At 38.7% G+C, this 15717-nt stretch overlaps 2 protein-coding genes across 2 annotated transcripts in view; both read left to right on the top strand.

The window, feature by feature from the left end:
- The first annotated feature begins 288 nt into the window (after nt 1-288).
- LOC106945920 (uncharacterized) lies at nt 289-1877 on the top strand. The gene is made up of 2 exons (XM_015029932.1): nt 289-513; nt 966-1877. Exon 2 carries the CDS (start codon nt 975-977, stop codon nt 1854-1856), a length of 882 nt encoding a protein of 293 aa, XP_014885418.1. The 5' UTR covers nt 289-513; nt 966-974; the 3' UTR covers nt 1857-1877.
- A 1878-nt stretch (nt 1878-3755) lies between these two features.
- znf608 (zinc finger protein 608) overlaps nt 3756-15717 on the top strand; it is a 43984-nt gene continuing 32022 nt past the window's right edge. The window contains exon 1 of the mRNA XM_015029960.1: nt 3756-4818. Within this exon, the coding sequence (XP_014885446.1) occupies nt 4102-4818 (717 nt within the window). The 5' untranslated portion in view covers nt 3756-4101. The remainder of the gene's footprint in view (nt 4819-15717) is intronic.

Raw genomic sequence — 15717 nt, 5'->3', positions numbered from 1 at the left:
AGGTTCTGGTTCTGATTCTTCTCTGCATCCCCAGAACCAAACATGGAGAAGCAGCATCCAGCTTCTATGCACCACAGATCTGGAACAAATTTCCAAAAAACCTGGTTAGAGCTGCTTTTGAAATGAAATCAATTAAACATTAATAAACATTTAACAATGCCACTTGACAAAACTGAAAGCTTCAGCTGCTGTGACTGCTTTCTATGACTTTGTAGTTTTGATACGATCTGTTAAACCGGTTGGTTTCCAGAGAAACGAAGTGGATGGTGGTTTCACAGAATTTTTCTGCAGCTGAAGGAGCAGAAAAATGCTTCATGTTCCAGTTTGACAAGTAGTTCTGACCCAACAGGAAGTAGATGTTTTTATTGCTGCGAAGTCGTGTTTCTTTGTGTAGCTCCTCGGAGGTTTTCCCACCGTCTCTCGGCTCCCAGCAGGTTTATAAAGACCAGGTCAGCAGCTCAGGTACAGCAGCCTTCAGCCAGAAGATCCAACCAGCCAATCACCTGCAGACAGGTGAGTGTTCAGCTTCATCCATTCATCTCTCTTTAACTGTTTAACAGTGAAACTGTCACTGAGAAGTTTGACATGGAAACCATCATTTTGACAAACTGGACAGAACCAGCTGGGTTCATATTTGACCCGTTTTTCTATCAAATCCTTTTAAAATCTCAAAATATTTCTGTTTTGTCTGAATTTCAAGCTTGATTCAAACCAACTTTAGAACCACTAGTTCTGCTTTTACAGTTTTATCAATGCATATAAATTATATTTTATTTTTGTTTGTTGCAGCTGAATCTCTGTGAGAAAGAGATGTTTCATATTTATCAGATATAAAAACTCCAGTTTGTTTCCTTTATTGACTTTTGTAAATAAAATAATTTCTTTCTGTAAATTCTCGTCTGTAGCCAGATGTATGTCGTATCGGGTGTAGTCTCCGTCTCATGTTGGGTTTAACTTTGATGCAGGAGCCAAAGATGCAGAAGTACATCAATGATATCGGTATCTCTCTGGACAGTGACGAGGAACTTTGGTTTAGTAATAATGGTTACACCAAACTTCCTCTTGATCTGAACAAAGGAGCACGGGGAAACAAAATCTTTCTCTGGTACAAAACAGCTGACTACAGAGCGATCACCAGGATCCAGTTTTCCTTCAATGACTGGATGAAACAAGGTCTGAAGGATGCAGGGTACCGCCTGGTCGATAAAGATCTCAACAAAGGAGCCGGGGGCAGCGACGTCTTCCTGTGGTTCTTCAAAGGTTATACTGAGTACGACGTCCCAATCGTGGAGCTGGACCTGTCCACTGATGCAGAAGATAATACCAAGAAGGGCCAGCCTCAGTGGGAGAGGTCAGCCTGCGATCTGAACCGGAAAGCTGGAGGAGATTTGATCTACCTGTGGATGAAGAGACAGCATCAGACCTACATCTGTGACATTCAGGTCAATGCTGGTGATATATCAAACTATGAATTATTCCGTGAAGGTTACACCCGAATAGATGAAGACATCAACAGAGATTCAGGTGGATCTGACATCCTCATCTTTTACCAACAAACCACTGATGAGAAGAAGGCCATCACAGATCTGAAGATCACAACTGATACGTCGAAGGAGAGTCGTTTGGTGAAAGCAGGCTATCAGAAGGTGAAAACAAACCTGAATGATGGCACCAAAGGAACCCCGTTGTACCTGTGGTACAAAAAACATGAAGTCACCAAATCTCCCATTTCGTTTATCACGGTGATCCTCCACCCAAAAGCAAAGGAAGCGTATAGCAAAGCCGGCGTCAATGTCATCGATACAGATCTCAACCTGAAAAGTTCAGGCCACAAAATGTTTCTGTGTTTTAAGTAAAGATTGATTGTTTCTGAGCATGCTCAGTGAGAGCCAATAAACATCTTCTATCTGTAATCTGAGAAATGATTTCTCTGTCAAACATTTTCTCTGAATCTGATTACTGATGATTAAGGTTTATAAAGTAGACGCCAGAAGAAGCTTTCTGGTATCCAGAAACTTTTCATCTGTTAGAATCAGCTTCCAGTTATTCAGTGGTTCTGATCCAATATCCCGTAATATTCTGTTTTCTTATAAAGTCATAACATTATGACAGTATTATTGTAATTTTATAACTTTATTCAAAAAACAAAAAGTTTTAGTCAGGTTCTGATTCTCTGTTGAAGAGTTGAGATCAGAAAAGTATTTCTGGGTTCTGAACCCGATTCCTGACAGAGAAACGTATCAATCACTCAGTCAAAACATGAATATCACAAATTAATTTGTCATTTTCTTGCAGCAAGTTGTAAGAAAATAAAGAAACAATCACACAAAAAATAAAACATCAGTACAAATAATGTTTGTTTTATAGAAGACTGTGATGTAAGAACAAAGATAAACCGATTGGTTGGAAAAGAGCGTATAATATTGGAATATTTCTATTAAAATTCAGATAGTCAAGTAAGAGTAGAACCACTTCAACATATTTTTACTCAAGTAAAAGAGTATTTACTCAAGAACTGATCAAAACATCATTTAATATTTAAAACTTACATCATCAGATGGACCAAAATATAAAGTTAAGTGGAAATTTGGGGATTTTAAAGACCAAAATGACAATAATTTATAAGTAACAAAAAATAACAAAATTAGGCAAAATAAAAAAAGTTTCCAAATCAGTTTCTTTAATAAATAAAAGTTGATTTTATTTATTTTTATTTATTTTATTAAAAACTGCAGGTGTGTGTCTCTGTTGAATTTTTTGTTTTCATTCAGTGGGTAGAAAATCCAGAAATTTTACTCCAGTTAGAGTAGAAATACTTCATAGAAAACTTACTCAAGTCAAAGTAAAAAGTACAGCATAGTAAAAATACTCCTAAAAGTAATCTATTTTATTTTTTCAAAAAAGTTACTCAAGTAAATGTATCTGAGTAAATATACCAAACTCTTTATGAAACAGCTTTTCCTAGAAATGCAGAGTGAAGTTCTCCTTTAATTTGTGCAGCTTTGGATACATGATGTAGTTTTTCTCATGGATTCCACTCAAAACACCAAGAACTTCTCTTCATAATCTCACATTTATTTATTATTTTATAGTTGGTCTGGAAGTAATTTAACGATTCATAACAGATACTACTAAGGATTTATTGTCATTTTTAACTGAACATTAAAATAATGAATTAAATGCATTAGTGCTGCCTTATCTGCAGCTACAGGGTTTATAAATCTTGAGGCCTGAAACAACGGCGCCCCCATGTGGCGGAACTGAACGTCCAGATCATTTCACAGCTTTATCATGAAGCTACAGCAACATTAGCGTTGTTTGTAATGACGTCACACCAGTGTTGTTATGGCTACTGATTCCCTACAGGTGTCGCAAACCAAAAAATATAAAATCTGTGCTATTAAGTGTACCATATTATTTTAATTATTTGGAAATGTCATCAACTAAAAAAGTTTCTTTTTTTACAATATATTTATTGAGTTTTGCATATATGAAAAAGAACAAACATTCAAGCAAACACAAAAATAAAATTCAGCCAAAAATAAAAACTAAAGTACAAATTATTTGTAAATACACATAAATGACTTTTCAACTGTAGCCTCGGTAAGTATTGCTCTTTAAAAAAATATATATATATATATATATATATATATATATATATATATATATATATATAATTAATTAATACTATATGAATTAGAAAATTCTAAATTCATAATAAGTTAACAAGTTGGATATTTTAAAATTCCCCAAGAGTTACCTATTATTGGTGTAAAAATAATAAATCGTTTTCCACTTAGTATGGAAAACTAAATAACATTTAGTTTGTATTATTTGTAGTTACTTTAAGTATTTATTATCATGCTAGCTTTTGTTCTTGGGCCTCTTGATAGTGCAGCGGCTTAAACCGCTCTGAACAATATTATCGTTTATCACGATAACTTCTGGGAACGTTTATCGTCCAGCAGCATTTGTTATCGTGACAGGCCTGCTGCTGAAGGCGCCCACCGCCTCTGAGCCTCACTGCGGCTGCTGGCGCGCTGACAATGACTTGAATGCTGATGATCGTGGAGATCAACAAAGGAGACAAGGAGAGAGGAGATGAAACGCTTCCTGATCGCTGAGGAGAATGGAGAGCCGCTGACAGACTGCAGGGAGCTGTCACACAACCTCACCGCCTCCTCCTCTTCCTCCTCCTCCTCCTCAGCCCACAGACACGCGGCCCTGTCCTCGCTCCAGACCCGGGGACCAGGCGGCGGGTCGGAGCCGAGGAGATCCGCGCTGAAACGCAGCCGAGGCGGCCAGGAAGGACGAGCGGACCCGGAGGAGGCGGAGGCGGCGGCGGATCATCCGGCGGCTCCGGGGGTCGTCGTTCAGCGGCGGCTGCAGCCTCAAGGACGCGGCGTCGGAGGCGCGGAAGGTGTGGAGATGATTTCAGCGGCCAGAGATGCGGACGGGAACAATAACAGCAGCAGCATCTCTGAGCCTCCTGCGGGCAAAGTCAAGGAGGAGCGGAAGGGGAAGAACCTGATCCGGGGCTGGAAGAGGGACCGGGACGCCGCCGCTCCTCCCGCCCGCATCAGGAAAGAGAAGCCCGGCGACGATGGCGCGTCTCCTCCGCCTTCCGTCTTCCTGCCGGAGCATCACCAGGGACCCGGAACCGACTCCCGGATCCCCGCGGGAGACAGCAGCACCATCACCGGAGGCTCCGGGAAAACAGCGGCGGACTGTGGAGTAAAGAGCGGCGGAGGAGCTATTGTTGTCCGGCGGCTTCACGACGAGCCTCCAGCGGCCAAGAAACACAGAGGAGCCGAGAAGGTAGGAGTTTTATCATCCCCAGGCACACAACAGGATTTATTTTAGCGATAAAATGAATAAATATAGTGAGGGATGCAGGTGTGAAGGCCACAAAGACACAAACGGAGCATCTTGATGTCCTTTTGTTGCTGCCCAGCTGCTGTCATTGTTCCCAGGCTGATCTGCACAGATGTCTGATTTTCTCTTTCTTCTTCTTTTGGGGAGATTTAGAGGAGGTTGGATGCATGTTTTAACAAATCGTTTTCTCTGAATGCTTTGTTTGCTTTTTCCCATGTGGGAAAAGACCTCATGATGTCAAATTTATTCACATTTTATGTCATCAACTCCGTTTCTTTCTTTCTTTTTAATTCTTTTTATAAAAAGGCTGACAGGTTGTGCTTCTGAAATTATTTTTGGGAGCTTTAAATAAGTCATCCAGAGGGAGAAGATGGAGGAAGATGAAGGGAAGGGTGGAGGGGTGAGGTGAGGAAAAGAGAGATGTATGATGGAGAGCGAGGAATTTGATTTGACAGCAGAGGACGCAGGCTGGAAGAGTCTGGCAGACAAAGAGGGAGGATGTCCAGGAGGAGTTTGTGTCTGCAGGAGAGACACTGCTTTGTTTACGTGTTGATCTGAAGGGTTTTCTAAAAATCATTTCCTGTCATCGAGAGTCTGAGCTCCACTCAGCTGTTTGGTGTCGATTCAGTTCATGGCTGGACTGCAGCAGCTTTACGTCATCAAACGCTGAAAACTCTGGATTTAACTGAGCAAACCCGTCCAGGATCCTGTCGGATCATCACTGCTAACGAGTAGCTTCTCATTTCTTATGGCTAAACTCAGATTATAACAAATAAAAAAATTTGCTGCTGTAGCTATGCAGATGATACACTGCTCTACATCGTCACAAATCAATGCCTGGAGGAGCTGAAGTTATTACCTGCTGCTGTTGGATCAGCCTTCCAGACCTCTCAGGGGTTCTGGTTCTGGTCCAAACGTGGAGCAGCAGCATTCAGCTTCTAAGTGCCACCAATCTGGAACAAATGTCTGTAACTAAAACCCACCTGGTTAGAGGTGATTTTGATTAATAATAAATAAAGCATTGATCAATATATTTGATGTGCATTGATGGTTGTAGCGATGGCTCTTGACAAAATTACTGGTTTTCACAATTGTTGACGAACTGATGTTTTTATGACGATTTTATGTTTTCAGCCATGTTGCTGAAATGTGATGTACAGATAAACATGATTGATTGATTGATTGATTGATTGATTGATTGGTATCTTTGGACCAATCTAGAGTCGGCATGTAGCTTCAGTTATTCCAGCTGGAAACTAGAGATCAGGATGAACTTTGACCTGAACCTTCAGAACCACATAAAGACGGTTACAAAGTCAGCCTTCTATCAGCTGAAGAACATTTCCAGGATCAGAGGACTAATGGCTCAGCAGGTTCTAGAGAAACTAATCTGTCTATCTTTATTCGTACTGATTAGTGCATTAGTGTCTTTACTGTCCTCCAACTGCAGCTGGTCCAGAACGCTGCTGCTGGCGTTCTGGACCAGCAACTGCTGTGTTTTACTTGTGTTGGGTTTTTGTACCGCCTTGTTGCTGGAATGTGCTATACTAATAAACTTGATTTGTTTTTGTGGAAAAGATGTTAATCTGTTTAGGAACGGTCATTAAGGACAGGAAACATCTGAGGAAACGACTAAATTAGGTTCAGAAACGGCCAACTTCTTAAAAACTGCATGAAAGTGGAGAACCATCGTCTTCAGGGAAGGAATCTGGTTGAGAAAAATCTGAAATGTTAAATAATTTCCACACAATGTGAAGGAAAGTCAGTGGGTTGGGCTGCATGAGAACCACTGATAAGTGAGGCAAACCAGAGGAAAACACCAGTATTGGTCTCTGCTGCTGTTTGTTTTAATGTATTTCTCTGCTTGTGTGACCCTGAAACAGTTACTGTAAAATAACTGAGCCTCTGCTGGGCAGGAAATTATAAACTTTTGGTATTTTCAGTTCTTGTAAAGGACATTTAAGATGAGATTCTGTAGGGTTTAGAGATATAAAAGATATTTTTTGTCATAAAACATCCAGTAGAACAATCAATCCATCAGGTTTATTTGTGCTTTAAAACAAATAAACTTGAATAAACACGTTGTCATAAAAAGACACCATACAGTCAGTAATTGAGAAAATCATGAACAAACATCACGTTTTGATGAGTATGGCTATCAAAATCACCAATCGACATCAAATATGTTTCATTTATTATGGGTCAAAAAGTCAACAACGTTTAATGAAGTATTTATAATTTTGACACTACATCTAAGGCCTGCTGTAGTTTCTCTGGATAATGAAACATTTCCTCTGGTTAATAAATCGCAGTAGCATCTCCATCTTTGTCACGTTGATGGGGTGGGTTGTTTGGGTCTCCTCCTGTTAGCCACAGCTGATTAAAAACAATAGTAACCGATAGCAACCATGTTAGCATCTGGACTTGCACTGATGGCTGACTGTCCAAACCTCCAGCTCACAGGAGGAACATGCTGGTTAGCAACCTCTACTTCCTGTTTGTTACAGCCATGCGTAGCGTTAGCATCAGATGAAATCACGCTTTGTGTTGCCTGGTGGATTCGCTCCAAACTCGAAGATGGAAACTCGACTACTTTGCTTGTTTTTTTGTTTGTTAAATTAGATCAAAACACACATTTTAGAGTATTGCCTTAGAAACGGTTCTAAATTCAAAGTAACTTCTTCAATTTTACAATTTAAGTCACTCGAGGTTGTTTTCTTGTTTTTTTTAAAAACAATAACAAAACAAAACGATCAAAGCGGTGAAGGAGAGATGAAAATAAATTAAACAAATAATTTCTTCCATAAGGAACGTTCCCATCCACTGGTGGGTCTTTGCCTTACCAGAGGCACGACATGTTTAATGCTGGTTTGCCTTTAGTTCTTTTTTTCCATCTGATGAAATCAAGCTTTGAGTGTTCTGAGTGTTGATTCGCTCCAAACTCTTAGACGGAAACACACATAATTCACTTTTTTTTTTTGTTTTTTTTTTTTTTTAAATTTTAAAAGCTGTCTCAAAATTTGCATGACATTTATATGGAAGCACAGCGGCTGTAACTCCTGGAACGGCGATAGATTTATTCCTTCTGTCTGACAGACGGAGCCGGTGTCGGTTCTAAAGACTCAAACCCTGGAGAAACGACTGAAACGATGAAGAGACGTACCGATCCGCGCTGAGAGGAATAAAATAATCCAGCTGCTGCTCCGGCTTTCATCTGCATGACAACAGGAAGCTGGAGTTAGCCGTGAGCGGCTGCTCTGCCTGGTCCTGCGGGCTGCAGCGGGAAGGAGAGCCGGACGCGCCGGACTTTAATAAAATCTGCTCAGCGGCTCAATGCCCGTTAAAATGATTTGGTTTTTCTTTCTGTGAAACTCAGCTGAGACGATCCGAGGTTGGATCTCTTTGGTGGCGTTGATGCCGTTTGGTGAGATTTAAAAGTGATTTCCAAGCTAATGAGCTGATCAAACATTTGACTGCTGAGTATCGACAAATGTAGGAAACGCGATATAAACAGAACCAGTCACCTGAGTGAGTCCTACATGAATTATTCTTCATTTCCATTCTGAATCACTCGTTTCTCTCCTGCTTTTCTTCTCCTTGTTAGCCTGTTAGCATGTTAGCATCTCGTTGAGATTGAAGATGGAGGATTTCTAAATCCAACAAAGTATTTCTTACCAACTAACCTGCTGAGGAAAAGTGTGAGGAAGCAAAAACCAAAACTTAATTTTATTTAAAGTAAAGACTAAAGAGAATTTAAAATCCAAACATGCTAAACTCAGTACATACAGAAAGTCTAAAAGATTGAAAAGCCATTAAAAATACAAACTTTTTCACATAAATATTTTTTACTTGTAGGCCTTTCACAATAAAGTAAAATGAGCTGAATAATTTCCATTTGGTTTATTTATTGTTTTTCTAATTTTTTCTCTTTCTACCAAAAACTGGTTGATAAAAGTTTTCAGTCTGGTGTTTTGGTCTCAACTCATCATTTTTTTGAAGGATAATTTTGTTTACAGAGAATTCATAATCCATTTTATTTGTCGTTTCTCTTGTTTTATTCATTTTGGATATTTTTCAAATGTTCACTAGAATTTAAAGTTTGTTGATGTTTGAGAATGTGTTCTTGCATTATTGTCCCATTACCATTACACAATATCACCGTGTGTCACACTTGTGGGAGAATTTATCGTCCAGTAAAAATCTTCATCATGCCAGTCAGTCCTTACAGCAGCCCTTGTACTGATCACCTCTTAACAACTCAGCTTTGATTTTATCTAATATTTGACATCATAGATGGATTTTCACTCAAGGAAATGAGTGAAAATCCTTCAAATGAGAGGAACATAAACGTATCTGGGGCTTATTCTGCTTTTGTTCTGATAATATTTACATTTCTCAACAGTAGCTTCGAACCTTCTGAATTGTTTTGTAAATGTTGACAGCTTAAACATTATAAACCATCTAGAAAAACAATAGAAAACTTTTGAATTATGCATTCTGCTTAGTAACACCCTGATTATCATTCATGTTTTAGAAAGCCTGATGATTACATGAAAACAAAAGCATGAGATGGAAGCTGCTCAGGTTCACAGCTAAACACCTTTAGGTGATAATAAACCTAAAACAGGAATAAAATGTGTAAATTCCTCCAGCTTCCAGAGTAAACCCGGCTTTGTTTCGCTTCTTGTTTGCCTGGTTGATGTTTTCATTCATCAGCCGTCGCCTGTGTGTGTCCAGACTTCACCAGAGATATAATTCTTATTGCTTATAATCTGCAACTTTCATTTTCAGCAGAGACCTCCGCCTGTTATCTAACAGGAAGCCAGATGTCTTTTCCAAACGCACGTCTAATTTTCTGCAGCTGCAAAACGTCTCGATGTAGAATCCAGACCGTCGGAGATCTGACTCATCCCTGCGAAGCAGCCGAGAGTTTCGCTCTGAGACATTTCACAAGCTGGGAGAGTTGATTTAAAACGGGGACAAAGCCTGATGTCAGCGCGTCAGAGCAGATAAATCTGACTCAACGCTCCTTTTGTTATATTTCAGCACCAGAAAAGATGAAAAGCAGAGATATGGTCCAAATTTCTGTAAAAATAACCACATCTGGTGGTGGGATATGAACATCCTGTCAGCTCAGATGGAGGAGGAATCAGGAATAAATTGGTGCCACAAAGAAAAACATGAGAAATGTGAGCATGTTGAATTTAGCAGGACGATAAAAGCTGATAGAAGAGAGAGAAATGTGAAAATAAAACAACTGGAGTAGTTTTAGTTCCTATTTATGCAATTTTCTAAAGTTTCATGTTTATTTAGTGTTTTCTTGCATCCAGATTATTTTATTGTTTATTTTTTACATTTTTTCCGTTTCTTTTCCTTCTTTCTTATTCCTGTTAACTGCGTCTCAGTTTTCTTATTTCATCTGAATTAACAGGCTGAATTATTGTAAAGTAAGGTGTACATTTTGGAAAACATGATAACCAGATTGCTAATCCCAAATTAGCTGCTTTACAGTCTTTGTTTACTTAAGATCTCTGCAAAATCCAACATTTCTTACATTTACAGGAATTGCAGCAGGAATTGCAGCACATATAGTAGCACAAACATTTGTTCTTCTCAAACGGTGGATCGATTCACAATCTGGTAGCAAATCACAAACAGTTGCATCACTTTGGATTCTCACATCCTGTTGATTTTCTAACATTAGAGATTCGGCTGCTGAATCCAAAGCGATGAATGTGAGCAGAGTTGGCATTTGGCTGGGTGGGTGGAAACAGGATGAGCCGTGAGAACGAAACAAAACAACGATCTTCGAAACAACTTTCCTGGAACTTACACTTCACTTTCTTTACTCAGTGCTTTACAGAACATGCAGAAGATTAAATGTTACTTTCCCAAAAGTTATTTTCCACCAGTTTACTGGTTAATTTTCAGAACTAATTCAAAATTTAAAAGGTATGCTTCTTAAATGTTCATAGTAAACTCCAGCTCACTTTCCCTCGACTTACATATTATTTCTTATACGTTACTTTTCCTGAAATTACAGCGTAGCTTTGTGGACGGTGAATTCTGGAAAATATGTTGCAAGAAAATCCAGACTGCTAACAAAAGTTTAGCTTCTTTGCAGCTCTTCAAGGTTTTATCCTAAAATCTCTGCAGAGGGAGAAATCACACATCAGGCAAAATGAAACATTTCTGTAAATTCAGAACAAATTCAGATACTTTTCTTGAGTTTTCAGGATAAATTCCTGATTTCTTTCCCTTTCACTTCCTCTCAGTTTATTTTGCTCACTGGGTAACGTTTTGGAAAGTATGATGTAAATTGTGGGAGATATTTTTTGAGTAAACTATAAGTTTTATTGTTTCTTAAAAAAACAATAATAAATTCCATCTTGTAATTATCAAATGTTCCTGACATTTTGTTAATATTGAGTCATAATCTTTCTTGAGTGTAGATTTTTAAATAACTCTGTTTATTTCACCTTTTTTGAGTTTAGTTGTGATAATAATTTAGAGCGAGGTTTTGTGTTTTAAAGCTTTCCACAAATGATTTTAAATTTGTCTAGAAGTGTTCAAATTCTTTCATTTTTGCACAAAATCAAGCAAATTACTCATTTTCAGTTGTTTGTTTTTGTGTGACTATTAAAAAATGATGTTTGTTGAATAAAAATAACCAGAAGCCAGCAGATTGGGCCGGCTGTGCCGAGTTCCTGATCCGACATCGCTGCTTAATATTTATACTTCCTGATTCCTCGGCGTTAATTGTTCTTTCTGTCCGACTGCGAGGCGTTTTTCTGTGGCTGTGATTGACGGGAAGTTATTGGTTTCAAAAAATGGAAATCAGGCCGGCAGAGAGCAGCAGGAGGCTCCCTGGTGAATTTCAGAGAAAAGCTGGAGCTTTAGATGTTTTTCAAAATGAGCGAGTGACCTTGAAAGAATGTTTTCTGCTTTTCTGTGAATAACTCTTTTCACCTCTCCTGTGAATATAGTTTAGTTCTTCAGGTTTAACTCTAGCAGATTTAACAGAGGAAGCTCAGAAATTGAGATTTTATTTTTAAAAACAAACACTTGTATTTTGGTGAACACATCGATCTCTCTGCTGTTTGTAGTTTTTATTTTTCTTTTAATGGGAGGAAAAACAGGAATTTAACAAGATCCGTCGAGCTGGACGAGACTTTGATGAACGGCTGAGGTTTTCCAGAGGTTCAGGCTAACTGAATTCAGTTAGCATGAATTCAGGCTAACTGGTTATCCTCTAATAGGTCAAAAGGTTAAGGCTGTTTCTATAGAGTGAAATATTTTTACCATTTACCACACAGAAAGAGATTCGGCTCGTTTTTTAAAGTAAATGCATTTTAACACCGTCTCATACTTTTTTTTATTTCTTTGGCGAGTAGTTCTGTGGTGGCATATTTTTATCAGGTAATATATTATGACTTTATTAATCTGATGTTTGTCATAACATATTACCAGATAAAATGTTGCACCACAGTCTCATCTTTCATTAATCTCATACATTTTTATTTTAGTTTTTTGCAGTAAAATCCTCCACAGCAGGACTAATGAACAGTTCCTTTGGACTTTTTCTTGTCAGAAACTTTTGAAAACTTGATCAATTTGATAGGATTTATTAAGAAAAAAAAATAGCGACGGAAAGGGAAATAGTGCAGTTATGCTAGCTTGACTTTGACTTAACATGTAGATGTGCTGCAGAATTCAGTGCATTTTGGTTCAGTTACAAAATAAAAAAGAGACTTTAACACAACTCTGACAGATCATCGGCACAGCAGGAACTTAAGTTAGCTAATCAGGTACCCCTCTGTTAGCTTAGCTAATAGCAGCAGTAGCTAATCTACCACAGTGATCACTTATTAATAATCACAAACTAAACATTAAAAACATAAAACTGTAACAGACAGCATGTCCTGTTCTTTGTGTGTTTGAGTGATTTTAGTGTAGAATCTGGAAACAAAGTGGCGCTGTCATCAGTTGTTATGGCAACAAGTCTGTGTGTAGCATAACTGACACAGAGAGCGAAAAAAGTGGTTTTGAGTTGATCTTTAATGGTTTTCTGCATTATTTTTCCCTTTGCTGTGGCGAACTAGACTGAATTAATAATACCAGGTTTCATCTAGTTAACGGTTCTACTGAGGCAGGAATGAAACGTGGTTTTTCCTCCATCACTGTGCGCATTCAGGAAGTTTCCGGATGTAAGCAGTAACTTGCAAGGGGTCTCTACAAGACCCCACAATATGTGGAAAATTTCTTTATCGACTTTAATGAGCTGTTATCTATTAGGCATTGATTATGGCTGTTTAGTAATTGTGGGACATTTCAACATGTTGATAAGCTCAAAGACAGAAAGGTTGTGTGACGTTCTTGATCATTTTGGTCTAATTCACCTTGTTAAACAAGCAATACACACACACACACACACACACACACACACACACATGCACACACTGGACATGATTATCGAAAAGGCTGTGAATGTTTCCAATATCTCTGTTGCTGATTTTGCCCTTTTTGATTATTTCTCTGTTATCTTTGAACTTTAGCACAACAGCTACTAGAAATCGCTCGTTCACAGACAACACAGAAGAAACTTTTCATATCTCGTTATAACGAAAAAGTTTCTTGCTGCCGATCAACGCTCGCCATACTCGAATATCTGGGATTATTCCAACTCCTGACTCGCCACTAGGGGGCGTACAGCTTTCCTATTGGAAGGTTGTAACCAATAAGAAAATTCAACTGCAGTGTCACTGTTTAACCCAAAGAGGGCAGCACTGTCCAGGATTCAGCTTCTAAACAGCACAAATCTCGAACAAACTTCTAAAAAAACTGCAAAAAAGCCGAAATACTGAGATCCTTTAACTAAAACGTTTAAAGTTGCTTTGAATCAAACGTTGAACAACATATTTCATGTGTAATGATGATTTTGATGATGGTGCTTGAAAAAACGTAATTATTGCATAACATTTTTATGACTTTAAATTAGATATTTTAAGTCAATATTTCCTTAATATTGATGAATCACTACTTGATTCCCTGACAGATTATTTCACTTATAACAAGACATTTCTCTCATAAGTGATAAAATTTGTCAATGGAACTAGCATTTTCATCAATATTAGGGAAATATTTGCTTTACCACACAGGCTTGATATTTTGCTGAAAAGTTACTTATGACTTAGTTTTGTCTCATTTTAAGTAGAAGCTACTTTTACAATGAACTAGACCAGAAATATTTGGTAAGACTTTTTTGGTTTTGCAGTGAGTTTATCAAAAAAAAAAAAAAAAAAAAGAAGTAGATTTGGGTATTAGTTACACTATAAAAAAGCCTCATTTACCTGATAATATCAGAAAAACATAGCAAATTGTAAGCATTATCTTTGAGTGTGAAAAAATGTTTACAAAGAAGCAACTAATTGTTTTGAGCACAAATGCTAAAATGTTCCAGCTTGTCTCTAATTCTCCAGTCAGATGTAAAATGCTCTGCAGGTTTTCTCTATTATCGCATCAGATTAAATCGTTTCAGACAAACTGCACCGCAGCCAGATTGACTAATCAGCTTGACTCTTTCATGATTTTCCGTTTGACCTCGTTCCTCGGCAGCGTTCATGAAAGACGGGATGGAAAACAAGCGGAGGAGCAAATGGCGCCGTGGCGTGTGTTTTCAGAGCAGCAGCTGAGAGTCCATTAGCTGTTAGCGTGAAAAGGCTCCGTACGCCCACACACTCATTCAGCAGGCCCTCCGCTGCTACGCATCCACTCCCACCTGAAAACACAGAGTCTCCTCACATCCAGTTCCTCTAAATCTGACCAACCGCCATGTTGGTTAAACAACCTGCAGAGTTTAAAATAAAGCCTGACTTATGACTGGAAGCTGCTGCATCAGCTGCACCAGAGCTTCTACATCAATTTTTAGCATCTTTTCAGCAAATTCTGGCTTCCAGAGAAGGAATCCTTTACACGAAATGGAGATTATTATTTCCAAATAATATATTTTTAATAATCTACAGTACTAATCTGAATTTATATGGACTATAAACCTTTTATTTGGAAGGATGCGTTTAGCTGGAACTGGTCATCTATGGAGAGCAGTTTGTAAAGTTACACAGTGAAAGATTTACAGAAATAATGTGATTTATTTAGCCTGTCATAGAGAAAAATGTCATATTTTCACCATGTCATTTCTCCATTTATAAATGTCGAGTTCAAAACTAAATATTTAATTTAAAATCTAAATATTTGGCTTGTAAACTAAATACTCCATGTGCAGCCGCTTAACTCGCATATGCCTTGGGCCAGCTTGGCTTTTATGGGATAATTGCTCCCAGCCGTTCGCCGATGTGTGAAGAACATTTATTGTTGTTATTCTGGAAACAGCGGCTCCTCGGCCTCTCCGGTTGAGATTTCCTCCCAGTAACCTGATTAAAACACGGACAGCTTGTGACGCCCGTCGGCTCGGATGTTTGGTCTTCATGAAAACGAGGCGCTTTACCGCACAAAACCGCTTTACCGCACACACAGCCGCTTTACCGCACACAGCCGCTTTACCGCACAAAACCGCTTTACCGCACACAGCCGCTTTACCGCACACACAGCCGCTTTACCGCACACAGCCGCTTTACCGCACACACAGCCGCGCTTTAATTGTTTCTAAGGGCTGATTGTGGAGCAGCCGCCTGCAGACATCATGATCACGGCGGCGAGGAACGTCCAATGTTTTTTCCCTCGGTTGGTTTAAATGCCATTAGAGCCTGCCAGTCAATTTCAATTCAAAGGTGTGCTTGCGTGTGTGTAGGTGTGTGTGTGTGTGTATGTGTGTGTGTGTGTGCG

The sequence above is a fragment of the Poecilia latipinna genome, unplaced genomic scaffold (assembly GCF_001443285.1).
Source record: "Poecilia latipinna isolate Pla-1442-1.1 unplaced genomic scaffold, P_latipinna-1.0 Scaffold168, whole genome shotgun sequence".
NCBI lineage: Eukaryota > Metazoa > Chordata > Actinopteri > Cyprinodontiformes > Poeciliidae > Poecilia > Poecilia latipinna.
Note: the sequence above shows the minus strand (reverse complement) of the source record. Positions and strands in the feature narration are given on the sequence as shown.

Excerpts from the sequence above, each read along its gene's own strand:
- LOC106945920 (XM_015029932.1), top strand. The coding sequence starts at position 975 with ATGCAGAAGTACATCAATGATATCGGTATCTCTCTGGACAGTGACGAG.